We start from the raw sequence: 27336 nt of genomic DNA on the forward strand, positions 1-27336 counted from the left end.
AACATGTGTTAAAGAGCCTGTTTTGCATTGATATGAATATGGTGTAGTAAAATTCAGCTTCATCTTAGGTGTGCCTTGGACAAAGATATTTTGAAAATCTCTGGGTAAGGCTAAGTTTAGTCAAGGTTATCCTGCACTTTACTTTTTTGATGACTACTCCTATGCTGCACATGCACACCCATACAAGGTGTAACACCATTACTCAAATTATTAGGCCATATCAGAAAAATACATAGACGCCATTAATGTTCAGTCATAAAAAGAGTATTTAAAAAGGCAGAGTAGTTTCTTTTAAGAGAGTAACATTTCAGTTAAGATTCTGTGCCACAACTTTATATCTTCATTTCAATCTCTCCATCTTCTTTAGCTGCACCCTGTCAGACCCCAAAGAACTGTGTGTGCATGTGTGTATGGTACATTTTCAGAAAATGCCCTTTAAGCTGTCTGGTGTGCCGGACCTTCATTGCTTGGTTTTAAACCATGGTGTGTTTGAAGTTTCACATTGGGCATCCTTCTGTACACGCACTTGTGTGTGTTTTCTGTGTGTGTGAGCGTAGGCCTTTGAGCTCGGGTTTGTGTCCGTGCCAAAGCACGTACAAGCGTGTCAACTTGTGTAACTGTGGATGTCCTTTCAAAGGGCCTTCACAGATCTGTCCGAGGCCCTTTGATCAGCCCTTCTCTGACTTGTCTGCTATCCGCGGCCCTCCAGATGAGCTGGCGCATGCTGGGTGGGAGACAAGGCTGCTTAGACGTGGATGAGACTGCGGATTTGACCCGTGCATTAATACCAGCAAAAAAGACTAATAGGGCAAAAGAGGAGGTTCATTCAGATGTGATACATCAATACAAAAAAATTGAAAGACAGCTCTTGTGTTTGTGCATGTATGTGTTCATTTACAGTTGGATGAGTTAAGTCATAAAATCATTACAATAAGTACTCCAAAGATTCAGCTTCGTGAAAAGACTACTATGGAGTTGTTTTGTAGAGGTTTAAGGTTAATGTTTGCTGTTATAATGGTAATGTTGTCATCCTCTGATGTATTGTAAAGCACCACTGATTGTGTGCATGTATTTTTGTTTATCTTTATTGAACACAGCAGCTGAAGAGAAAAGCTACCAGTTCCTGTTTACTTTGGAAGATTTGCTCTGAAATTGCATATTTCTGTCATTGTTGATTTGCAGTGTTTCCTGTAGCTTTTGAGTGGACATCAGTTTGGATTGAGATGGATCTCAGGTAGGGTCTAATAGTGACTGGCATCAGCGTACCACCCGGACATACTGTAGTCCTGACATTGAGTTGATGTGACAATAGAATGGATCAGTGTAGCGGCTAGTAAGTCAGAAGGTAGAGCATAATCCCTTCTGTCAAGTCTCTGTCTCGTCAATATTCAAATCCAGCCGGCTGTCCAATGGCTGTCAGTTACAATCTCCCTCTGGCTTGTAGCTTAGCACAGGCACATATCTAAATTGAATTGGATGTTTGCTTCTCCATGGAAATTGAGTCAAAGAGATGACCCCAACCCACCCTACCCCCACCCTGTATTGTGAACTTGTCAGTTACCCAAACTGAACCAGATTCTAATGTACAATGTCCAACTATTCCATTTTTGTTGTTTCTTTATTTATATGTCTTCTTGATTTTTTTTAGACTGTCATATGACTGCTGCCTATCTCTCTGTATTTATCATTCCTTTATTTTGATTTCAAGGAGCACTCTAGATTTAGCCCAAATATTGGAAAGCTGTGTATCATCAGCTGACTTAAAACTTATCACAATGACTTGAACAAACCCCAGATGCTGTCAACCTTATATTTCTGCACAGTGCCATTTTTATACCAGTTCCCTGTCCCACTGGCACATTTCCTGGATGTTTGCACAGTAAAAAACCATGGCAGCTAAAACTGAGCTTATTACGTTGGAGTTGGAGCTGATAGATATGAAGTGGTAGTTGATGATTCTGCAGTTATTGTGAAGAAGGAAGCCAGGTGACAGGAGGGACAGGAGGATAGGGACATTTCTTATACTGATAGACACACTCAGACACTGGCCGTCACCTGCAGATACCCAGCAGACCAATCCATGGCCTTGCAGTCTGCGTCGTTTAGACATGCAGTTGCATTTTTGGTGAGGTGCACATCGGATTACAACATTCTCTGCCTAGGCTCAGTGCTACTTGGACCTATGGAGTAAGCTGGTGTGTAGACTTGGCATAAATCAGGCTTTAGATTACTGTCCATTCTGTAACAAATAATGCCAATACACCAGTTTTACACTCCTGTAAGAAGCTCTCTGGTCTTATAAAGGGCTGCATTTCTTCTACCAAATTCAGTCTTTAACCAATTTAAATGTTTTTAAAGTAGATATCAAATCTATCATAATTAAATATATTAGTTATCATTGCTTTCTACAAAAAAATAAGTAAGTCAAATTCCATCTTGGTTTGTTGTTCTCAGCTCTTTGTTCACACTGATTGGATAGCTCTTCCTTCAGCTAAAGCATCTCCCAGAGGTTCACTCATGCTTTATGCTTCTTTTCTCATATGAACTCTACCTCCAACTCTTAGTCTGCCGCAACGTTGATGAGTACATTCAAGCAGAACCAGCAGACTTTTCAAACTGAAGAAAAGATTTTGTTCGGTTTGCAGTACTTAAAGGAAATAAGTTTAAATCAACTTTGGGCTGCACATGTGAATGAAGATCAGTCCTACAAATAGTAACACTAGATTGGAACACTGAGAGAAAGAATAAGAAAAAGGGAAGTGGTTTGCTGAAGGACAGTGAAGGTATGGCCAGAGAAAAGTTTTGTTTTGGTGCTGAAGACACTGACTCTTAAAGTCAAACGTAACACCTTTGAGTCAAGCAGCTTAGCTTTTATTACTCACGTTAAAGAGAACATTTCTACTATCTAGTAATTCGTGATATAAGAGTCATTGCTAAGAAGCATTGTTACAAGAAAGAAATAAGCTACCAAACAAAAATGTCTTACTTTTGTGCTAAGTTTATTTTATCCTCTTGAACTATCATCAGTTTTGTAGATTTCTCTGTAGCACCATGCAGTTTTTGCGTCTTTCAACCCTCACACTCCCTCTTCTCACAGTAAACAGACCATAGCTGAAATAACCACACTTCTTTCTAAACGCTAATAAAACTGATAGTCTTCCAGAGTTGTGTCCCTGATCACGTTTTACTAAAGAGAAATGGTAGACCTTGGAATGCCCTAATTGACCAATCAGAATCAATTTTTTAACGTTGTTAGGTACAAAAGAAAACGTACACACTGTTTTTCACTCATCCTTCTTCATTCATCCTCTGACCTAACCTTCACTCATCACATAAATCTAACTCTGGACTCAACCAAAAGTTTCTGCATCAATTTTTTCAAACTTATCCTGGTCAGGTTGAAAAAGTTCATTCCTCACTGTTGATTCTATCTTTTTCTTTCCTAGTGGACCGCTCACTCAGTGCTGTCGAGAAGCTTGTTTTTATGACTCACAAGTTTTTAGACATCTTTTTTTTTTTCAGAGACAAAGGGTGAATCTGAGTGTCTCGGTTAGTGAGGGAATCTCTTGTCAGTTGCGAACCCGTTGCTGACATGGGTTTATTTTTCTTATACATTTCGTTGTATAATTTATCTCTCAATCCAATCCAAGATTCTAACCCCAAATGAGCAGGTTCAAGTGCGTTTGATCGAGGTAACCTGACTCCAAAGGTCTAAAAGTGTAATTGGGTCTCAAAAGAGGGAAAATGATAGGACATGAGAGGACATTTAACCATAGTCTCTCTCTCTCGCTCAGTCTCTCTCTTCCTACTTCTCTGACACATGTCGCCCTGGCATGCATGGAAAGGCCTGACCTTTGGAAAGTTTAGCACTTTAAATATTTAGGCTTGGGTTATGATGGATCCTCCAGGCCCTGCGGCAATGTGCAAAGCCTCTGATTAGGGCTGCTGTCAGAGTCATTTAGCCGAGTGTCTGGCAGTCAGTGGCGCTCTCTGTTTGACAGGCGAGCCTTTTAAACAAACAGCGGTCCCAGTGGCAGAGCAGGCAGGGCACCCAGCGCAGCACAAACAGCCGACACTGTGAGAGAAACCACTCAGCCCACTGACAGCTGCACAGGAAACCACTGGCCACTGTCTCTCACCATCTCTTAAGCACTTTGTCTTTCTGCTCGCTCCCTTTCTTGCACTCATTCCTTTGCCTGTTTTCCTTTTCAAATGTTGAATTTCTTTCTTTCTGCAATTTTACATCTCCTTTTTGTTGAACATTAAAATTTCATCTGTGGTGTGTTTTGAGTAAGATTTAGTGAGTTGATTGCCGGATGATCTCTGAGCGGGGCTTATGCTCTTAATTTGTCAAACATCACCGCTCATTATCAGCTGAAAATCAGGACAGATGCTCTCTCTGTCTTGTGCCGGCATCGTCCCATGATTAGGACAGCTTACACTGATGTTCACGTTGAAATACATCTGAGCCAGCCTTTTCATCTCACTCTGAGACAATCTCCCGTGGCATCAATCCTGTAAATATATGAGTCTTAATATGTGTGTCCTATTCTGTATTCAGAGGAAGAGCCAAGTCAGCAGCTCCAGTATTAATGCATGAGAAATGAGCAGAGCCCATAAGAATTAAAGGGTAAGAATCGCCTTATTAAGATGTAAATTCCGGGGGAAAAACTTGCCGAAATGAGGATACAGTGAAGTTATTGTCAACTTTCGCCTACTTATGCATTTCTAAGAGGCATTGTTGATTTGTATTTGTTGAAATTAGATACGTACAGCAAAGCACCTTGTGTGTTTTTTGGCTCATTTTCAGTACAAGATCAACCAATCTCAACAAATGCACAACCTATTTTTCACATAACAATTTACACTTTTGGCAACATTATCGAGTGACAGTATACATGGCAACTATCATTGTAATTCAATCTCTGTCTTTTTCTCCCTCTCTCTCCTCTTCTACCTTGCTCTCATTTCAAATTTGCACTTAACACCTTCCTGGGGAAAGGCTTCTCATTCATCAACGGTGTTTGTCCCGGTGACAAGCAGGGCGCCTCCTGCATATCAATATCAGCTAAGACAATGCTGAGCCTGTAACCTTCAGCTAAATGTCATTCTGCTTAATCCTATTTGAAAATTAAACATTGAAAAACCTTTAGCGTACCTTCCTGTCTTCCTTCCTCTCTCGCTCCCTCCTTTATTGGCCGCCGTTCCTCCAGCTCTCTGTTCTCCCTTCCTGCTCTTGTTTTGCACACTGCGTGACATTTGTATTGTTTTGTTTGTGCCTGTGTTTGTATCTCATAATGGTTATTTAGTGGAACTGATTTTGATTTCATGTCACTGAAGAAAAAACACAGGGGCAATTTGGTTGCCCCTAATAGTCATCTGCTTTCTCGAAACAGTCCAGAGTAATCACCAGAGACAGACTTAACTACTCCTCTCTTCTATTGTCTTTTTTAGAGACAGTCCACTAAATGTCTGTTGGAAATAAAACCAGTTTCATACTGACACAACAACATACCCAGAAAAACAGAAAGCAAGTGGAGGGGATACAGTTACAGTACATGGTTTATATGCTGTCAAAGCTTGTCCTGCTATGAGTGGAAACCTGGATCCCTTTAGAGGCTGTGTTCAAAGTTTTATGTCATCATTATAACAACACTTGTGGACTGATCAGCACTTGAAGAAAACTCTGAAATGAAAACCTGGAATGACACTGGCACATGCAGTCATGAGCATAAATTTTAGGAATGTAGTGCACAACTGATTCATCATGGGGCCAATGTGTGGCAGCCCAGAGCTTGGGGGGGCAGAGTCAAGCACAACATGGCAGCACACAAGTGTGCCAATTGGCAGCCAAGGTCAAACTCAATGGCATGTCTTTGGTCTAGGCTTTTTCACCCTTGGTGATACACCCAGAGACTGCTGGCGGTTTTAGAGCCCTCTGGACATCCGTAGCACAATCAGGAGCTTGTGGCAAACCTACTACAGTAGCCAAGGCCAGTGGTTCCCAACCTTTGGGGCCCCCCAACTCATGTCTAAGAGGAAGCAAACCCCCCTAGGACCCACTTGAAAAAAGTACAGATCAATTTTAGTTGTTTTTATCAACAAAATCCCAATATACAGTAATAGGCCTACATAAACTTGTTTTTGACAAAAGATCTATGTATAAACTATTTATTAGTATAACAGTGTATTAGGGCCACTCTAAAAGATGGAGGATCTGTTAATTCTCCAAAAAACTCTCTAAATTCTCAAGTTTACATTATCATTCATTTTTGGGGGGAAAAATGTAAATTTTTGACATAACACTGTTGTAAATTCACAACTTTTAAGTCTTGAATGTCAAAGTTCAAAACTTTTTAAACTCTTAAAATTCTGTGCTTGTTTGTTTGTGAATAAGCAACTTCATAGTCTCAAAAATATCAAGTTCTTCCTGAAAAAGTTTTGACTGGTTTGCTCAGACATGAATAGATTCTCCTCATTTTTAGATGTTATAGGGTTGCTCTAGTATGCCATTCTAAACTATGCTTTTAATCTTGATTTAAAAATATATACAGTGCTTAACAAATTTATTAGACCATCACCCAAAGTAAAGTTTATGCCACAGCTGCCCTAAATTAACAGCATTGGTAAAAATTGGTAAAACCAAAATCATTTTTTATGTTTCTGCAATGATTAACACACCAATACGTAGAAGCTCTTTAACCCAAATGATATTTTTAATGCTAAAATATAATTATTATTGTTATCCATGAATTTTCAAATTTATTGATTATGCTTGATTAATTTCTGACTTCTCAGAGAAGCCCAGTGAGCCGGCTCAAGTTTGGGTATAAAAAGGTGAATTCAGTTTGAAATTCCTCATTCCTGTTCAAAATGGTAAAACGTTGAAAGCACGTTAAAGCACTTCATGATGCTGGATGGTCTCTGAGACAAATATGACAGGTGGTCTAATAAATTTGTTAAGCACTGTATATCACACAAATTCCATAACATAATGATTTCAAAATGTTCAAAAAAGTACCCCAAAATAACTACAAAATTCAATTAATTTTAGTAAATGTAATTAGTTACTTTCAAACCCTTACTCTTCCCTAAAGGTGTGGACTTTGTTATTTTTACGCAAGGACATCAAGAACACGACTGGGGTTGTGTCAGTCTTCATTCTCACCCGATGGTGACCTCAGACGGGCTCACTACAGCTTACTTCAGCCTCAATTTCTTGGCCCAAACATGCCCAAAACATTTGCACAGTACTGTACAACTAAAACAACTTAGTTTTGCTACATCCAAACAATATTTAACATTAGCAATCAGCCAGCTAGGCTGTTAGATAATGTTTACATGATAAAGCATGTTAAAGTTGAAAAAAAAAAAAAATAATAAGATTTGAATCTCATTTTCTAGAGTGTCCTGGCTTAAGACAGGCAGCAGCGTTTTCAACAGACTTACAGACATAAAACATATAAATAAACTCAGATCAATCAAATCCTGGTCCTGGTTTACTTGCTAGCTAACATTACACTGCCTAGCTAACATGATAGGAGGCCCACATCTCAGTGTGATGAAACAAGTGCAAGATACACACAAACGTTTATGTCCTCTTTTGACATAGAAGATAACATAATGTTAGCATAGTGTTAACTTTTTCAACAAACAGTGTTTGCTCAAAAATAAGGTACATACTGTTTCGTAGAAAGGGACTGAAGGTTAGCATTAACTATTGTCACAGCCTAGCATATGGGTTGATAAATATGTTTTTACTTTAAATGTTTTATGATTTCACACCATAGTTCCACTATCCATTGTCTTTTCAGCTTATTCGGAGAAATAGTTAAATGACAAAAGTCATCACATAGTCTACCCTACATTTATATGACTTAAAACTTGGAACACAGCAGTTTGACTCTACAGCATGTGAGCTTCCTACTCTTGGCATGACACTTAATCCTCTAACATCCAGGAATGTAAATTTGACGAGCTATAATAAGATGATAGTTGGGAAGCAGAGAGGAAGAATGTCTTATTTGACCGTATGCAAACTAGGAGAGTGGCTTTAACTTTATTAAAGTGCTGTGCATTCAAAGGTCTGCTTATTAGTATGCATAAAACTGCATGATACACATGATGTTTTACCCTCCTTCCTCCTTACACATACAGTATATACTGTATACAAAGCACAACTTTATGATACATGTTTGAAGATATTGTGAGGAATGGGAGGGGAGAGAGGCTGGGATAAAAGGGGACACAGAGATTGCAATGAAAATGCAGTCATTTGCAGTCAGACTGATATAATTCTCCTTTACAGTGTGATGCTGCAGCTCAAAGGAAGTCTTCAGCCAGCTCTACATATGGATTTGATTGACCACAGTCACTTGTCAAGAGACTCCATTGAAATACTAAGACAGAATCACAACGTGACTACTCTTGATGTCTTCATACAGCAGCTCTCCATGCAGGCTGTGGCTTTTCAACAATATAATGGATCAACATAGAAAAGAAGCAGTCTAAAAATGTAAGGGGCAATTTCCTCCATGCTAAAATTTAGACACACACATGGTTTAAATAAAGTTGGGTAGTAGTTATACAGTGACTTTGCCTCATTGAGCAGGAACTATACACAACAGGATGACACTTAGGGACCTACAGAGAGCCAAAAGCATATTTTCTTTTTCTTTCAAGGCTTTTTGTTCTTATTAAAGCTTTTCTAAGCCATCTCAACATGCTTAATGATAAAATGTGACATAGTAGGTACCCCTGTACAGTCCTGAGATATGTGCAAAATTACTCTAGAAGAGTCTCTAAATTAAGACCTAAAGTAGGTGTGATGGTTTACAAGGCGCCGGTCGCCTAGTTGTTGAGTCACTTTGTCCCTTACACAGAGGCTCTTATCTACACTGCTTATCCTTGTTGGGGTTGTTGACAGCTGGAGCCAATCCCAGAAGTCACTGGGCGAGAGGCGGAGTACAACCTGGACTGGTCAGCAGTCATTCACAGGGCTGACATAAAGAGACAAACAAACAGCCAAGCTCATGCTCACACCTATGGGCAATTTAGCATCACCAATCAACCTAACAAGCATGTCCTTGGACTGTGGGAGAAAGCTGGACTACCCTGTGAGAACCGATGCATGCAAGGGCAGCACATGCAAACTCCATGCAGGGAGGCCCTCTCTGACCAGGATTTAAAACCAGGAACCTTATTCCTGCAAGGCAACAGCGCTGACCTCTGTGCCACCATATAGCCCTCATCTACAGCAATGAAAAACAGCTAATGAAAATTAACATTCATTTTATGTAAAGTTACTTGCAAATGTTACACAACTTAAAGCTCATATGAGAACTTTTTTACAGGATAATAAACAGACTTAAAGGAACACTGATGCATTTATGTTAAGCAAATGTAATTGTTGTAAATTTCCTGTTTTAAAGTGATACTTGTGTTTCATGAATGTGTGTGTCTCCTCTGAATTTATTTTCATATCTGATTGACAAATAATATGTGTTAAATTCATATTCAATTCTTGATATGTATCTGAAAATGCATGTCCTATATGATTCTGTAGACTAGAATGATTCCTGAGCTTTCCACTACCACTACAACTAAAGTCTTGGTGATGTCTTCACTCTGCTTCTAAGTAATTTGGCATTTTTTAAAATTTAAATACAAATAAAACGCAATAGACTATGTGTGCTAGGTTTGAGTGCTTGACATTTTTGGGGGTGATGATGGATCTGAAACACGTCTGAAAATAATGGACCCAGTGTGTGATGACCTTAATGTGATACACAGTGAGAACTTCCTCATTCTCACTATGACTAAACTAGCTCTCTTTTCATACTTCTTTTTCTCCCCCTTAAACTGTGTAGTGTTTTCTTTGCCCCCGTTTTGTTTTTGCAGGCTCTTTTAACGTGTCCCACTTTTCCACAGTTGGGGAATTTTTGATTGGTAAACCTGCAGTCTTTGACCAGGTGGTTTTCTCCACCGCATCTGTAGCATTTTCTAATGTCTGGCTGGACTTTGGTTGTGCATCGCTGACCTTTTTTACTGACCCTGCCACTCTGTTCCATTTACCAGGTTCTTTCATACCATGTGAATCCACAGTGTCACTGTTTGCCACCTCCATTGCTTATGCAAACATGAGTGCTTTTTCAAAAGTCAGTCTGTCCTCCATCAGCAGCCTCTGCTGTATCCTGAATTCATTTATGCCACAGATCAAACAATCTCTTAACACCATTGTCAACTAATCACTGAAGTCACAGTCCTGCGCCAGCTTTTTCAGTTCTGCCACATATTCACACACACTGTGCATATTACTGTGGTGCCCTCTGTTGGTACTTCTTTCTGGTCTCCCTAAAAAGAATATTTCATGGCTCCAGCTCCTACAGAACTCAGCCGCAAGAACGCTGACAAGAACCAGAAAGAGAGATCACATTACACCGATTTTAAGGTCTCTGCATTGGCTACCCCTTTCTTTTAGAATAGATTTTAAGGTTCTTTTACTGCTTTTTAAAGCTCTTAATGGTCTTGCGCCTTCTTATTTATCAGATTTGCTTTTACCCTATGAGCCCAGTAGAGCCCTCAGGTCTTCAGGAAGTTCTCTGTTAACAGTTCCCAAAGTTAGAACAAAAACTTACGGTGAGACATCTTTTTATTACCACGGCCCCCATCTATGGAACAGCCTACCTGAAGACCTGAGGGCTGCGCCTGATGTTAATGTTTTTAAAGGCAAACTCAAGACCTACCTTTTTAGTCTGGCTTTTACCTGAATTTAATATGCTCATCTTAATCTGTTTTAGTAATTTAAGTTTTATCTTATTTTGTTTTGATTTCAGAATTGTCTTTTGGTAGTTTATTCTCTTGTTTTTCCGTCTTTTCCTAAGTTCTTCTTAAGTGTTTTATTTTCCTGTTTGAGCATATTGCCATTACCTTTTAGTGTTTTTATTCTCATTACAGCACCCTTTTATTATTTTACCCTTTAACCTAACCTCATTTTAAACCTTTAAGATGGTGTTTCCTCTGTACGTATTGGGTACATACATTTTCCTGTTCTACTAGTGTCTTATTGATGATGCATTTTTGCCAATACTGTGAATGGATTGTAGGGGGGTGGGTTAGGGGATCAGGCAGAGTGGGTTTGGGTCATACCCCCTTTTATCTTCTTTAAATTTATCTGTCTGTGTGTAAAGCACTTTGTGCTACATTTTCTTGTATGAAAAGTGCTGTATAAATAAATTTTGATTGATTGATTGATTGATTGATTAACTGATGAAATGCAATAACATTCCACAGTCACATCATAACACAGGGGAAGTCCCCAAATTATGATGTTTACGATTTTATTGAAAATCTGCACATATTTATGAATTTTCTGATGGCACCAGTTTTGTACTGGTACACCCAAGAAGTGTTTTGAGAGAGATCAAGGACAATTTGGGCAACGGTGTGGCGTGCAAATCAACACAGACAGACACACCACCAGTTGTTGTAGTAAGATAAGGGGTATTTCTTTGACCACAGGGGCAACCAAAATCAGCCAAACTAAAGGTTCTCTACAGGAGCTTATAAACATTAACCTCTTAAAAAAAGCCAATACTAAATATTCATTGATCTTGCATTAATATTGACTCTTTTATTGGGAAGTTGTAGTAAGTGAAAGTCCCAGTTGCTTGACCTATCAGTTAACCCCCTCTGCCACCTTTTTTCAGTCACCTGGCTTTGAAGCTGAATCAAATTAAAAGGCTAGATTGCACCAACAAGAAATAGAGCCAGAGGAATACCTGTAGCCTCAGAATAACAGGTGTTCAGCCACAGACAAAGCTGCTGTATTTGGAAGTCATATTGCTATGGGGTGAATGCTTGCCACCCTCTGACATGACAGCTTTAATGCTGAAAGTCCATCTCTATCTAGCAGATGCTTCTTGGAATTTGACCAGTGCAACACTAAAGAAAAAAAAAGAACAACTCTTATATGGAGAAAGATTTACAGGTTGACTTGTAGAGTCTCAAATTTTGTTGGCGTACTAGCTCTGTGTGTTGGCACAATATTCAAACACCAATGCAACAGACACATTTGGTGGATTCTGCTGTGTGCATGTTTTCATTTAACCTTAAGTAACAGATGTGCGTTGGTGTATAAACAGCTGATGTTCTGGTCTCTCCGTGCTTGCAGGTGGGAAATGCAGGAGGATGCAGAGCTGGAAGATGAAGAAAAATCTATGGTGGAGGAACTTCAGAAAGCTTATTTTGTTCGCTGCTGCAGTCCAGGACTGCAAGACCCCCCTGAAGCAGATGAGATACCTGCAGAGCAGACCCCAGGGGAAACACACCCATCTGATGAGACTGCTGCCCAGTAACAGTCCAGGCAGTTAGATTTTTTATCATGTTGTAAACGCTTGCATGTAATACCAGGAGCTCTTAAGGTACTTTCATTTAAATATGAGTGTGTTTAACTGCAACTTTGCAATGAGTGAAAACATGAGCAGGAGAGCGGACAAGAAGCTGCTACACAACAAAATGTAAGAGACGTTACCTCCCTTTCTCGGCACACGCACGCCTCAGACAAACTCTGTGCTTTTCTCTGCTGCTTTAGACGCATTTCATCTTTTTGGAGCACATCTCCAGAAATCAGTTCTGGGAAAAGGAGAGCCTGGATTTGTTTGCCTGGGACAAGATGGGACTGTGTGATCACTAGTGGTAGTTGAAGTTTTTTTTTTTTTAGGCTGTAAGTGTAAAGACATTGGTGTCAGCATACTTTCTCTTGGTTCCTGAAAGCAAACATCAAATATTACGGCAGGGAAGCGAGACGATGTATGTTTTTGATTACAGTGTGTCCCAAAAATCTGCCCCACTATGTAATATCAGGCAGTGTTCAGAGAAAACATTTATTTTTATCTGTGATGCGATTACTGAGTATATTCCTGCCAAGATTGTCCATACTTTGTTATTTATGAGATGGAGATGGAATGTTTTAGAATTAAACATTAAAATAATAGTCTTACTTCTTGTGTTGTCTGATCAATTTGTGTGATCTCTGTGCAGTCAATGATTTATGATGATTAAGACTATGAAGCTAGCATCTGAATACATACATCAGATATTTCTCACTTGTAAATCTAATGTTTAAATGAAGATTAAATGACTCAAATGACTGTCTCCTCATTGAAAAGAGTAGTACTTTAGCTCACTACTGCATAAGTGCTGCATTTCCTCTTAGAAATGTGTGAAATATTTAGACATTTTTCTTTCTTTGGTTCAACTTTTAATGCAAATATAGCAAGAATGAAAAAGACAACAAAACGCTCAATAGCTGAATTGTTCCTGTGACTCTCAGTAAAGCCCTCTTACACTTGGTAAATGTATGATATTAAAGGCTTTAATTTTGCTGAGAAACGTTAAAAAGCTGACTGTCATTTCCTGTAAGATAACAGCTTTGATCCTTTTCTTCTACCTGCCTCCCCTCCTACAATAGATACCTGTAGGTTTATTCAGCCATATTTCTATTGGCTGATAGGTGAAGAAGACATCTGTCAGAAAAGCTGACGGTATTATTCACGACAAATCATTACAAAGAATGATTCATCACAAAGAATGAATTGAATATTCTATTATACTGTATTCATCGTGGGATTATCAAACCTACATAAACATTGGAGAATCCCAGAGCTCATCATGACATATTTATGCGGGATAAACAGTCGCAGCACTTTGACTCCTCTCATTTCCATTTCAATTGATTACCCTCAGTGTATGGGTGCATTATCCTCAGCAAACTCTCACGGCACAAACATGTTGGTTTTATTCTATGTTCCTCAGAGTACGACAAGCTTTTTATTAGCGTGTTGTGTGACAGCCTGGGGAAAATATAGAGGAAACACCTTTCTGACTAGTTCATTTTTATTACCATGTTAAGTCCTGAAATTTTTAATACTTGGCTTTTACATTAGAACAAGTCCAAATTCAATGCACGCCCAAATATACAAAAAACAAACAACTGATGCCTATCTGACAAATTTTTTTATTTGACTCTAAATGATGATTTTGTACTCCATGACAGACACAATTAAAATAACTCTACATCAATTATACTCAATACAGAGTATAAAAGAACATAGTTACCTTATTACAGAGCTGTTATTAATTTAATACTGTGTTGTATGTAATCCTTTCAGGAATGAAAAATGTTTTCCAGTCATTATAGAACTTTTATTCTCTCCATTTAGAACCCAGCAACGCTTTATGTAGAGCAATACTTTACTGAAAATAAATTTAGCGCAAAAAGTAAGGAAACTTGTGTTTGGTAGATTTCTTAATTGTAACAATGTCGCTGGCAATATGGTTTATACCACTGAAAATCCTGTTTATTTCTCTTTTAAATGGTGCCACATTTTTAAGGAGCATGCATTTGTTGGATGAGCAGCAGAGTTGAGTACGTGGGTTGCACCCATGAAAAACTTGCCAAATCTCTGCCAATGCCAAACAGCTTATCTGCAGATTTCATGGACTGGATGATTGAAGTCTGAAGAAACAAAACATAAGGGCAATTTAACATTTTACTCATGTTATAAACAGGAGCCTCAGTAATGCATGGAAGAACCATACACAGCTACAACAGCCTGGCATCCCCTCATGCTGGCCACCATCCTGGTCACACACTGCTGTGGGATGGCATTCCATTCTTTAACCAGCATTTGTCACAAATCAGCCAATGTGGGTTGTGTTTGTCACTCCGGCATGAACATCACACCCAAGATGATCCCTCAAGTGTTCAGTGAGGTTGAGGTCAGGGCTGCTGGCAGGTCATTCCATCCTCTCCACTCCTAAATTCTGGAGGTAGTCTCTGATAAACCCTGCTCTGTGGGGTCATCTTGGAGGATATACTCTGGTCCCGGACTTGGAGATTGGGATTGCAACTGGTTGCAGAATCTCATCTCGATACAAATGATGACACACCTTGTTTTTCCACTGAGGGGGATGCCGCTCCACACCATCACATTGCCTCCACCAATAAATGTTACTCTATCGGTGCAGCAATGTGCATTGCTTTCTTTGGGTCTTCTCCAAACTTTAACCCTACAGTCCAACTACCATGCAGAATCTGGACTCATTGCTGAACATAACTGACATAACGTGCCAATTAGGCACCTGGTTGTTAGCACTTGGGGGTACCAGAAGCTAACAAACAAGAGTCAATAGCAAAATAAGCTGTTTGGCATTGGCAGAAAAGATTGAACAGATTTGTCATGGGTGCAACCCACATACTCAGCTCTGCTGCTCATCCCACAAATGCATGTTCCTTATAAATGTGGAACCATTTTAAAGGGAAATAGGCAGGCCTTCCAATGGTATAAGAGTTATTGCCAAGAAGCATTGCTACAATAAAGAAATAATCTACCAAACACAGATTTCCTTACTTTTTGTGCTAAGTTTAGATAAATGTTCCTCTTTATATGCAACTATATATTATATGTTTTGGGTCGTTGTCCTGCTGGAACACCCATGACCTCTGACGCAGACCCAGCTTTCTGACACTAGGACCTACATTGTGGCCCAAAATTTTTTGATAGTCTCCAGATTTCATGATTCCTTGCACACAGTCAAGGCACCCAGTGCCAGAGGCAGCAGAACAACCCCAAAACATCTTTGAACCTCCACCATGTTTGACTGTAGGTACTGTGTTCTTTTCTTTGTAGGCTCATTCCACTTTCTGTAAACAGTAGAATGACGTGTTTTTCTACAAAGCTCTTCCTTAGTCTCATCTGTCCACAAAATGTTCTCCCAGAAGGATTGAGGCTTACTCAGGTACATTTTTGTAAACTCCAGTCTGGCTTTTTTTTTCTGCCATAGCACTTCATCTCATTCAAATGAAGACGTATGGTCCAAGCTGACACTTTTGCACCCTGAGCCTGTAGGACGGCCTGAATTTGTGTGGAAGTTGACTGAGGATGTTTATCCACCATTCCAAATATCCTGCAATGCATTCTTTCGTCATTTTTTCTCTTCCGTCCACGTCCAGGGAGATCAGCCACTGTTCCATGGGTTATAAACTTCTTGATTACATTACCAACAGTGGACAAAGGAATGTCAAGATCTCTGGAGAAGGTCTTGTAACCTTGAGGCTTTTTGTATTTTTCCAGAATTTTGTTTCTTAAGTCCTCAGACAATTCTTGGCTCTTCTTTCTCTTCCCCATGCTTGGTGTGACACACACAGACACACAACACAAAGGTAAAGTCAACTTTTATACATTCTAACTGGCTTCAGGTGTGATTTCTAGATTGCCAGCACCTGTTACTTGCTGCTGGTGAATTTAAATGAGCATCGCATGCTTAAAATGAAATTATTTACCCACAGTTTTAAAAGGGTGCCAACAATTTTGTCCGGCCCAGTTTTTGAGTTTGTGTAAAATTATGTCAATTTTGGCATTAATCTTCTGCTTTTTTGTGTTGTTCCAATGCACATAAATGAAATAAACATGTGTATACCAAAAACATTTGTAATTGCAACAATTTCTGGGAGAAATGGTGTATTTTCTGGAAAAATTCCAGGGGTGCCAATGCTTTCGTCCATGACTGTATGATGAGGACCTGGAAGCAGAGCACAAGACAAGGTACTAAGGTTAAAGAAGGTTTTTTATTTATTTATTTATTTATTTTCACAAGAATAAAAGTGCACCATAAATGGGTTGTAACAGTGTTAAACTAAACCCACTGTGAGAAAGCATTATTTTGCATATCTCACACTGGTAATGAGGTACTCAACGCAACTCCCCTTTACTAATTTGTATAGCACCTTTCATACGTCAGACATGTAGCCCAAAGTGCTTTACAAGGAAAAGACAGACAGCAAAGATCAATACAAACAAAAAAGAACAAAACACAGTTAGGAATAGAATTAAAATTGAGGAAATAAAATCAATACAGTAGAGAGAGACCAACAAACTATAAGGTCAATAAAATGCTAAACCATAGATTAAAAAATGAAAAAAATAAAAATGAAAAAATACCTACTAAGGTAGTAACATACTTCAAATCAATCAATCATTCAACGTTTTTTAGGCAAACAAAACTTTATTGCTATACAATACAAATCATTATTACTTTTAAAATCTCCGAATCGCCTTAATAATTAGGTTCAGTGTCTCATGGATAATGGATAATGCCGGTCTGACGAAGGCACCGGAAGTCACAACCAGGTTCCACGGCAAGTATCATATGGGGTTAGAAATGAGGGGGTTAGACAGAGTGAAAAACACCTTGTATATGAAACCAGATTTCGTCAAACAGAGTTTCACGCATGACAAAAATCAATTACTGTTTTTCATTATTGTATAAGACTTTAAGGAAATATGTGTAAATGTATTTGTGCAACAGATTCTCAGCAGAGGAAATCGACAAAATTATAACCATTGCCACACAGTAAAATTAATTCAAATATTCTGCTATTTATTTTTCGGGTGGTAGGCAATGGAGGTAAAACATACGGTCTTTCCCGCTTAATCACAGTCGTAAAATATAAAGTTCTATAAACAGTAGGGGAAAACATCAAGAAAAAGAAATAGCAGACAGGAGAAAACATCTGTACCAGCCGCTGTGCTACTGCGCCTTTAAATCTCCCTTCCAGTCCGTTGCCCCGGTAACCCGGAAGCTTCACGCGCTCCATGCTCAGCACTGCTCAGAGTCCTTCCTGTTTTAGAAATTTCAAGGAAGCAGAAGCTACTGGACAGTCGAACATACAGATGATGGTGCGTGAGTCCAACAGAAAGCATGCATGCGTCACCTTTACACAGCAGGTCCACTCTGAAACTCTGTGTTTCATCCTGTTTTAATAGACAGTGAAAAACCAGCACGGTTATCCTGTTGTAACTTTCCTGTTTGTTTTGGCTCCACGTAGAGCGACTGCAAACATTCCGAGAGTTGTTTACAAGAGTACGAAACAGTAGACATATGTTGACTGTAGCTGAAACAGTGACATTACACTCTGAGGCTGCTTTAGCATTAAATGTGAGTGTTTTACCGCCTTAGTGGCGCCCTAAAGCTATGATAACTTTGCTATTGGTGCATAATTAATTCAGCTGTTGCACGTGTGCAAAGTCCAGCCTTCGAAGGTTAGCTTTTATGATAACTTTAAAAAAAGCAGTAATGCTGATAGTTAGTTATATCAAGCCTCCAATACAGTGTCATATTTTTAGTCATATTTGTCATTGTTCCGTGTTGCTCAGTTAGCTATAAGCTTGTAGCCTGTGTAACTCTGCAGCGTACAACGGTACATAAATGATTTGGCTTACTGCCACTTCACAGGTGCAGCAGATTTGAGACAGTTACCTTTTGGCTGCTTGTCAATAAAGATGAGATGTATTTCCTGATAGTTTCAGACAAAGTATGACATGTAACAGTGCATGTGCCTTATTTTCTTCTTTCCAATCCACATGTGACAGGCTGTGTTTGTATCACAGTGATCTTTGGAAGGGGAGGACCCATGCTCTCTCATCTTTGTGCTGCCACTCCAGCCGTGTACATATTCTGGATCACTATGGCCCAGGTAGCTGGCCAGGAGGACAGAGAGAAAACTACTGCGCTCAAAGGTACATATGAAATGAGACGTGGCAAACATAATATAATCAGAATCAGATTTACTGGCCAAGTATGCTTACGCAACAAGGACTGACTCTGGTTAGCTTTGCTCTCAGTGGCCAGGAATTAAACATGCAATACAAAAATAAATAAAATGAAAGTATAAAAATGTAAGATTTAAATATGTACAAGCTCCTGTAGGTAATAATTCTAGTATGTCCAAGTCCATGCGCGTTGATTATATGGTTGCAAGGTGTACGGAGGGTGCAAGAATGCTGACTAGACATGATCAGAATATAAAAGATGCAAGAATGTGGGCAGAGCTATACTAGGTAGATAATTTAAGAAAGTTGAACAGGGCAATGTAAGTATAAGGTGAGGCATGTTATCACAGAGAGCCTTCTCACAACATTATAGAGTGAATAGATTACTTGCAGCATTTGACTGTGGCAAATAAATTACATTAAATTAGTAATTAATATGGTAATATTAATTAGTGCAAATGTGCATATGAGATGAGGCTATTACCACAGTGGGTTTTCTTACAGTATTTAAAATACAGTGAAGATATTTAGAGTAACTCTGCAACTTTTGAGTGTTCTTAAGAGTAACTCTGCGACTGTTGAGGGGTCTTTAGAGTATCTCTGTTACTGTTGAGTGGTCTTTAGAGTAACTCTGCGACTGTTGAGGGGTCTTTAGAGTATCTCTGTTACTGTTGAGTGGTCTTTAGAGTAACTCTGCGACTGTTGAGGGGTCTTTAGAGTATCTCTGTTACTGTTGAGTGGTCTTTAGAGTATCTCTGTTACTGTTGAGTGGTCTTTAGAGTAACTCTGCAACTTTTGAGTGGTCTTTAGAGTAACTCTGCGACTGTTGAGTGGTCTTTAGAGTAACTCGGCAACTGTTGAGTGGTCTTTAGAGTAACTCTGCAACTTTTGAGTGGTCTTTAGAGTAACTCTGCGACTGTTGAGTGGTCTTTAGAGTAACTCGGCAACTGTTGAGTGGTCTTTAGAGTATATCTGCCACTGTTGAGTGGTCTTTAGAGTAACTCTGCCACAGTTGAGTGGTCTTTAGAGTAACTCTGCGACTGTTGAGCGGTCTTTAGAGTAACTCTGCGACTGTTGAGTGGTCTTTAGAGTAACTCTGTGACTGTTGAGTGGTATTTAGAATAACTCTGCGACTGTTGAGTGGTCTTTAGAGTAACTCTGCGACTGTTGAGTGGTCTTTAGAATAACTCTGTGACTGTTGAGTGGTCTTTAGAGTAACTCTGTGACTGTTTAGGGGTCTTTAGAGTAACTCTGTGGCTGTTGAGTGTTCTTTAGAGTAATTTTGTGACTGTTGAGTGGTCTTTAGAGTACCTCTGTGACTGTTGAGTGGTATTTAGAATAACTCTGCGACTGTTGAGTGGTCTTTAGAGTAACTCTGCGACTGTTGAGTGGTCTTTAGAATAACTCTGTGACTGTTGAGTGGTCTTTAGAGTAACTCTGTGACTGTTGAGGGGTCTTTAGAGTAACTCTGTGGCTGTTGAGTGTTCTTTAGAGTAATTCTGTGACTGTTGAGTGGTCTTTAGAGTACCTCTGTGACTGTTGAGTGGTGTTTAGAGTAACTCTGCAACTGTTGAGTGGTCTTTGGAACAACTCTGTGACTGTTGAGTGGTCTTTAGAGTAATTCTGTGACTGTTGAGGGGTCTTTAGAGGGACTCTGTGACTGTTGAGTGTTCTCTAGAGTAATTCTGTGACTAATGAGTGGTCTTTAGAGTAACTCTGCAACTGTTGAGTGGTCTTTAGAGTGTATCTGCCACTGTTGAGTGGTCTTTAGAGTAACTCTGCGACTGTTGAGTGGTCTTTAGAGTAACTCTGCCACAGTTGAGTGGTCTTTAGAGTAACTCTGTGACTGTTGAGCGGTCTTTAGAGTAATTCTGCGACTGTTGAGTGGTCTTTAGAGTAACTCTGTGACTGTTGAGTGGTGTTTAGAATAACTCTGTGACTGTTGAGTGGTCTTTAGACTAACTCTGTGACTGTTGAGGGGTGTTTAGAATAACTCTGCGACTGTTGAGTGGTCTTTAGAGGGACTCTGTGACAGTTGGGTGGTCTTTAGAGTAACTCTGTGGCTGTTGAGTGTTCTTTAGAGTAATTCTTTGACTGTTGAGTGGTCTTTAGAGGGACTCTGTGACTGTTAAGTGGTGTTTAGAATAACTCTGCGACTGTTGAGGGGTCTTTAGAGTAACTCTGCGACTGTTGAGTGGTCTTTAGAATAACACTGTGACTGTTGAGTGGTCTTTAGAGTAACTCTGTGACTGTTGAGGGGTCTTTAGAGTAACTCTGTGGCTGTTGAGTGTTCTTTAGAGTAATTCTGCGACTGTTGAGTGGTCTTTAGAGTAACTCTGTGACTGTTGAGTGGTGTTTAGAGTAACTCTGCAACTGTTGAGTGGTCTTTGGAACAACTCTGTGACTGTTGAGTGTTCTTTAGAGTAATTCTGTGACTGTTGAGTGGTCTTTAGAGTAACTCTGCAACTGTTGAGTGGTCTTTAGAGTGTATCTGCCACTGTTGAGTGGTCTTTAGAGTAACTCTGCGACTGTTGAGTGGTCTTTAGAGTAACTCTGCGACTGTTGAGTGGTCTTTAGAGTAACTCTGCGACTGTTGAGTGGTCTTTAGAGTAACTCTGCGACTGTTGAGGGGTCTTTAGAGTATCTCTGTTACTGTTGGGTGGTCTTTAGAGTAACTCTGTGGCTGTTGAGTGTTCCTTAGAGTAATTCTGTGACTGTTGAGTGGTCTTTAGAGTAACTCTGTGACTGTTGAGTGGTGTTTAGAGTAACTCTGCAACTGTTGAGTGGTCTTTGGAACAACTCTGTGACTGTTGAGTGGTCTTTAGAGTAATTCTGTGACTGTTGAGTGGTCTTTAGAGGGACTCTGTGACTGTTGAGTGGTGTTTAGAATAACTCTGCGACTGTTGAGTGGTCTTTAGAGTAACTCTGTGGCTGTTGAGGGGTGTTTAGAGTAACTCTGCAACTGTTAAGTGGTCATTAGAGTAATTCTCTGACTGTTGAGTGGTCTTTAGAGGGACTCTGTGACTGTTGAGTGGTCTTTAGAGTAACTCTGTGGCTAATGAGTGGTCATTAGAGTAATTCTGTGACTGTTGAGTGGTCTTTAGAGTAACTCTGTGGCTAATGAGTGGTCATTAGAGTAATTCTGTGACTGTTGAGTGGTATTTAGAGGGACTCTGTGACTGTTGAGTGGTCTTAAGAGTAACTCTGACTGTTGAGTGGTCTTTAGAGTTATTTTGTGACTGTTGAGTGGTCATCAGATTGACTCAGTGCCTGTCAAGCGTTCACCTTAGTGACATAGAAATACAAAGCTATATAAACTTTTTCTCTGATGGCCCTATTTAAAAATTCAACATATTGCTCCTAAGGTTAATTATTTCATTTAAATTCTGAATAATTGAATTTGCTTTCTTATGAATTTGAAGCATTCCTTGACACAATTCCAGATTATGTGAATTTTGTTGGTTAAAAAGACTCCTAAGAATGGCTGTTGTATTGACCCTGTAGGTATAGATAAAGATGTGTCCTTGGCTGATTTCATAAATCTAGGCTGTGTGTGCCACAGAAGACTCAAATAATTCTCATTTTGGTTTCAGAAGCGAGGGAACAGTGGCTGTGGTAATCTTTTATGCTCATCTCAAAAAGAACGTACAACAATCAGAATGTACTCTGCCATGACTTCCAAGGACACCCCAAGGCTTCTCCTACTTTTGCTTTTGTACTTACTATGCACTTGAAAGTCTGTTTAACTCTTCTTGCTTTGGTTGATATCCTATTATTTGTGTGAATCCTTACCCTTCCATATTGTTGGCTAAAGTCTGAATGTAGCATTTCACTTACGCTGATTTTTTGTACATTTAATTAAAAGAACTCTGCATGTTAAGACTTGTTGACTTGTTACATTAACCCTAGTGGCTTCTGTAAATGTTGTACAAAGAAAGTTTTACATACAGGCTGCCATTTTTTGCAATGCATCCTTGGCAGTGATGCCAGATAGAGTTCGACCTTGGCAGTATTTTAGATGACCAGAACAACAAATTGACAAAAATCTACATTATTATGTGATTGCAGACACGCTAAACAAGGCACTGTGGGAAGGATATATATTTGAATTGGAGGATGTTGATGGTTTTGATTTGACTGATTGATGACTTTAATAAATATTAACAAACTTCAGGGCAAAGGCAATATTTTACAGATGAAGAAAACGGTTTAAGCTTTATTATTTCTTGTCTCTTTTTGCTACCAAGATGGCAATAAAAGACTTAGATAAACATTGAAAGTCTCTACAGTTTGCCAGAAAACCCTGAGGTTTTTGGAGATTATTTTCAAACATTCCTTGGGTTTCAGAGGGTGTTTTGGGTAGCCTTAAGTCTAAATGGGTTAAAGTAGCACGACCAGTTTTCCTGACATGGAGCAAGCTAATTTAAGTACTCCTAAAAGACCATATGTCACAACTTAAAATGCATCTGAGTTTGAGACAGGATTTTTTCAACTATTATTATTTCAGAGACACCAGATTTTGATCTAACTGTCTGTGGGCCTTCATACAAAAATGTTATTACTGCAGACTGTAGGTCACACAACACAAAGAGCCAGAGAAAGTGTTGTATTGTAGTGTTGCTGTTGTATTATGTGTTTTATTTATGCCTTATCTGCAGGACTGTAGTTGCTAAATGAGTGAAATGCTTTCAGTGCAGGTAGTATGGAATCTTTTTATTTTGCTATAACACCACATTGTAATGATATTTAGCTAGTAATACATTTGAAAAATGTACCTTTCAACTTTATTCTTCTGCCTTAAAAAAAGTAAGTTTTTCAATATTTCTATTAAGTCCATTGGCACCCACACACACTAATGAAGATGAGGACTTATTTTAAATTAAAAATGGCATTATGACACTCTAAAATATGCGCATATAATGTTTGTACATGGAAAATGCTTCCTATCTGACTCTAAATGTTTTTTTTTTCTTATGAGTGGAAAGTTTTATTATCCAGGCTACACTTAGTCTTAATTTGTCCTTAAGTATAGATAATATAGGAATAGAAATGTTCAACTTAACCTTGAATCAAACATATTTACACACAGATAAATCCCAGTGGCGTGCATATCCTATTTTATTCAGCATTTGTGATAAAATTCCAAAGAAAAATGTTAATAGACATTTTTATTTGGTTATTATGTGGTTCTTTTTATGTAAACCTGCTGTGGCACTTGACAATGATGAAAAGCTTTTAGTGTGAGGAGCAGGCATGGCACTTAATGTTGCCTCATAATTTAACATAATGGACAGGTGCCTTTTAAAAAATAACAGCTTATTTTTTTCTGGCTATATTTAGATTGTAATATTTTGATTGAGATTTTGACTTGATTTTTTGACTTTGACATTCCTTGAATAATGCTGTCATCACTCATTTTCACTCACCTCTTATCTTTTCTCTGTCTCCTCAGATTTGCTGTCACGAATAGACTTAGATGAACTGATGAAGAAAGATGAACCGCCTTTCACTTTTCCCAAAACACTGCAGGAGTTTGAATATGCCTTCAATGACTGTAAGTACATATTTTAATCTTCAAAGCACAAAGCTCACCAAGTTGTCTGTTTTTACAAAAATCCTATGAACTCTGAGTGAATAGAACATCACTGCTGACAGTTCAGGTAAAGTACTTCAGCTCAAGTGAACAGAAAGTTGTATATTTGTGCTGGTCAAAGCAGTCATAAAGCTGAGTTTTAAACTGAAGGCAACATTTCAGTAATGAAGACGTATGTCTGTTTTTGATGTAGTTTAATATACCTACTAATATCTTAACCTTGTGACACCCGAAAAAGAAGCAGCGTCTTACTTAAACCTATTATTCCATGTTGAATATGTTGATTTAAGAATACTCTTCTCCAAGGCCAGAGATATACTTAACTTTGCTTTGGCTGCCACACATCCCCTGTGTCTATTTGACTGTGTGTGAGAGTCTGAGTTAACACAGTATCAGGAAGACAGCAGCTAATGACAGAGAATTTTTATAAACAAACTCATAAACCAAGCCCGTGATTATCGCCATCTATGTGTTATTGACACCATACAATGACAAACATGTATATCAAATTGGCCTGCAACATTTAACATTTACAAGAGTGTCCCTGTAAACTGGTGGCTGTTGGCTGAGTGCGTCAGTAGCAACATTTGTATTAGTTAAGTTTTTAATCCATACATATCTGATGAGTTGGTTTTATTTTGACATATTATGCCCTAGGTATTTGCTGGGATACTCTCCATTTTCAAAAACTTCTGTAATGATGGCATCTACAAGTGCGGTCGGCTGAAAGTCATCATTTAACACGGTCACTAATTAAATGGGAAAGAATATTTACAAGACTGCTCATGACGCGGCTGGACGTGTGTGCGAAAGCAAAGTTAAACAACAGTTTTATCTTTGGCCTTAAACTTCTCAGTTTTTTCCATCTGAATCACTTAAAATAGTTTATAGAGACCAACTACCATGCACTTAAGAAAAAAAGCAAAACTTGACTTAGTATCAGCTAACAGTTTTTATTTCAACCTTAATTTCCATTTTATCATCTTTGTCTTCTTCACTGTAACACAAAAGCAGTGGCTACCTTTCAGGCTAAGCTCTTTCTCTGACTTAAGATGTAAATTTTATTGACAGTAATTAATTCATAAAAAATCTATCAATTTAATCACATAAATATGCTATGGCTAATAATGATTAATCATACATTTACAATACTACAATTTTACCTGTATTTTGATTTGAGTTTAAAGAAGTACAAGTATTGTGAACTTAAGTTTTTGAACTTTATTTAAGATCTCAGCTTAGTTGTAATGGTTTGTAAATTGCATTACCTTTATTCTCTGAGCAATAATATCTTTGAACTGCAAACTTAATCAGCCAACAAACACATTAGGGTTGAAATATCTTCTGCTGCAAAGTAAATGTAAACTGCTTGCCTTGAAGCCCCTTGTCTTCAATGATATTGATGGATCTGTAGTCTTTGGGGACACATTTAGTGATTGCATTAGATGCTTTGCTGATAAATCCAGGTCTGCTGCATCCTGCCAGTGTAGTTTGACAGCCATGGCTTGATTCCATGTTGATGCTATCATCTTTGCTAACACAAAACTTTGGTTTTATCTAAACTTTGGTTTGGCAGCTTTTTAAATCGAAATTCAAGCAGACCTGGGTCTGTCTCCTCACTCACCACTCATCACTTTAACCTCTTCATCTCCAGGCACGTAAAACTCTATGCTGGAGGACTATGGGAGTTAGCTGTGGTCAAACTTGGTCATGTGATTAAACTGCATCATTATTTTTTAACCCATCAAGGTTTCCAGATTAATCATGAGTACTAGCGTATTAACCTTAACAGCCCAAGTAAATCTGAATTAGTTTCTAAATCTTGACACTAAGACATTGCTCTTTGCAATGAGACATATTTTAAAAAACTCAGAGCTTACTAAGATAGAAGCAAATATCTCTCCTCACACCATGCTGGTTGTGACATCTTTTTTTATTATATTGGTCCAGGAGTGGAATGGAGTCCTGTTCACACTGGAGTCTTATATAGGCCACATTTAAAAAGTGATGCTACCAGACAAACAAAAAGCTTAAATTAGGAAGTAAATTTGATGCTTGCCGTGTGAGCACTGAATAGTTTTTGCATCAGGAGTGCAATCCACTGTTGTGCTTATTATGCTTGCATATTGACCCAATAACTTTAGTGTGCCATAGGTTTTTTCTGGGACAAGTTTGATTTAGCTTTTTTTGTTTTTTTTTTTCCGCATCCATCCAGGTCCTTTAAATGGAAGATTGGCTATTCAAATCAGCAACATCAGCTCCCTTTCTCTCTCACACTTTCTGAAACTTCACTTGGCTTGTGGCTAGTGTTACTTTGGTTATTAAGGATGTATAGGGGAAGTTTTGAATGTGTGTTTTTATGTGTGTGCCAGTTATTGTGCGACAAAGGAGCAGAGCTTGGTCTAAGCTGATGCAGGTCCAACTGATAAGCCTTTTTAAAGAATCTTTTGAGTGACTTTAATGAAACCCGGTAGAGGCTGGAAAAGGTTGTGATTTTGAGTCATAGTAATCCTCTGTAGCTTCCCTCTCTCTCCCTCCCTCTGTTCTCTGTCAGTGTCTCTGCTGGCTGTCTGGCTGGCTGAGTGGGGGACATGTTGTGTACTCTACGGCCCGTCAGTAACCTACTCAGCCTTGCCCTCCGCCTGACGGAGCATTTGCATAACTTCGCTGTGCCTAAGAACAGAGACACAGAGACTCACCCCCCCACCCCCCACCCCCAACTCACCCCCGTGCCAACACCTACCCACTCACCCTACCCCACCCTCAAGTCCGGGCTCAGTCTCCCATGGAGGGAGGAACACAATCAGAGACTCTTCATTCCTTCTCTCTCACCCCTTCTCTTTTTCTTTCCACTCTCTGTATCTCTCTATTTCTGCCCCTTTCAAACACCCCCACCACACATTACACACCCTTTCCCATCTGTATGTCTTGTCAATTTCCACTCAGGCCTGTTTCTGAAGGATAGCATTTCACAGTCCCTCTGGCCCTCGGGTATTTCTATAGCTACATCCAGGCTACCTTTTGCCCGAGACAGGTGGAACAAAAATGTTAATTTGACCATGTAATGATGTGAATACAGACGAGGCTGTGTACAATAGTTTGCAGGTATCTTAATCACTGAAGATGATG

At 39.0% G+C, this 27336-nt stretch overlaps 2 protein-coding genes across 10 annotated transcripts in view; both read left to right on the forward strand.

Moving 5' to 3' along the window:
* The window catches only part of kiaa0825 (KIAA0825 ortholog), a 220875-nt gene extending 208004 nt beyond the window's left edge, over positions 1-12871 (forward strand). Inside the window, exon 23 of the mRNA XM_041788069.1 lies at positions 12173-12871. Coding sequence (XP_041644003.1) covers positions 12173-12356 — 184 coding nt within the window. The 3' untranslated portion in view covers positions 12357-12871. The remainder of the gene's footprint in view (positions 1-12172) is intronic.
* Positions 12872-17650: 4779 nt separating this feature from the next.
* Positions 17651-27336, forward strand: part of fam172a (family with sequence similarity 172 member A) — a 222474-nt gene continuing 212788 nt past the window's right edge. Inside the window, exons 1-3 of one of the 9 annotated variants that reach the window (XM_041787663.1) lie at positions 17651-17741; positions 18435-18581; positions 24067-24168. In XM_041787663.1, the coding sequence (XP_041643597.1) occupies positions 18476-18581; positions 24067-24168 (208 nt within the window). In that variant the 5' untranslated portion in view covers positions 17651-17741; positions 18435-18475. The other 8 variants (XM_041787664.1, XM_041787661.1, XM_041787668.1 and 5 more) reach the window with 8 other exon arrangements.

This window comes from Cheilinus undulatus, linkage group 5 (assembly GCF_018320785.1).
Source record: "Cheilinus undulatus linkage group 5, ASM1832078v1, whole genome shotgun sequence".
NCBI lineage: Eukaryota > Metazoa > Chordata > Actinopteri > Labriformes > Labridae > Cheilinus > Cheilinus undulatus.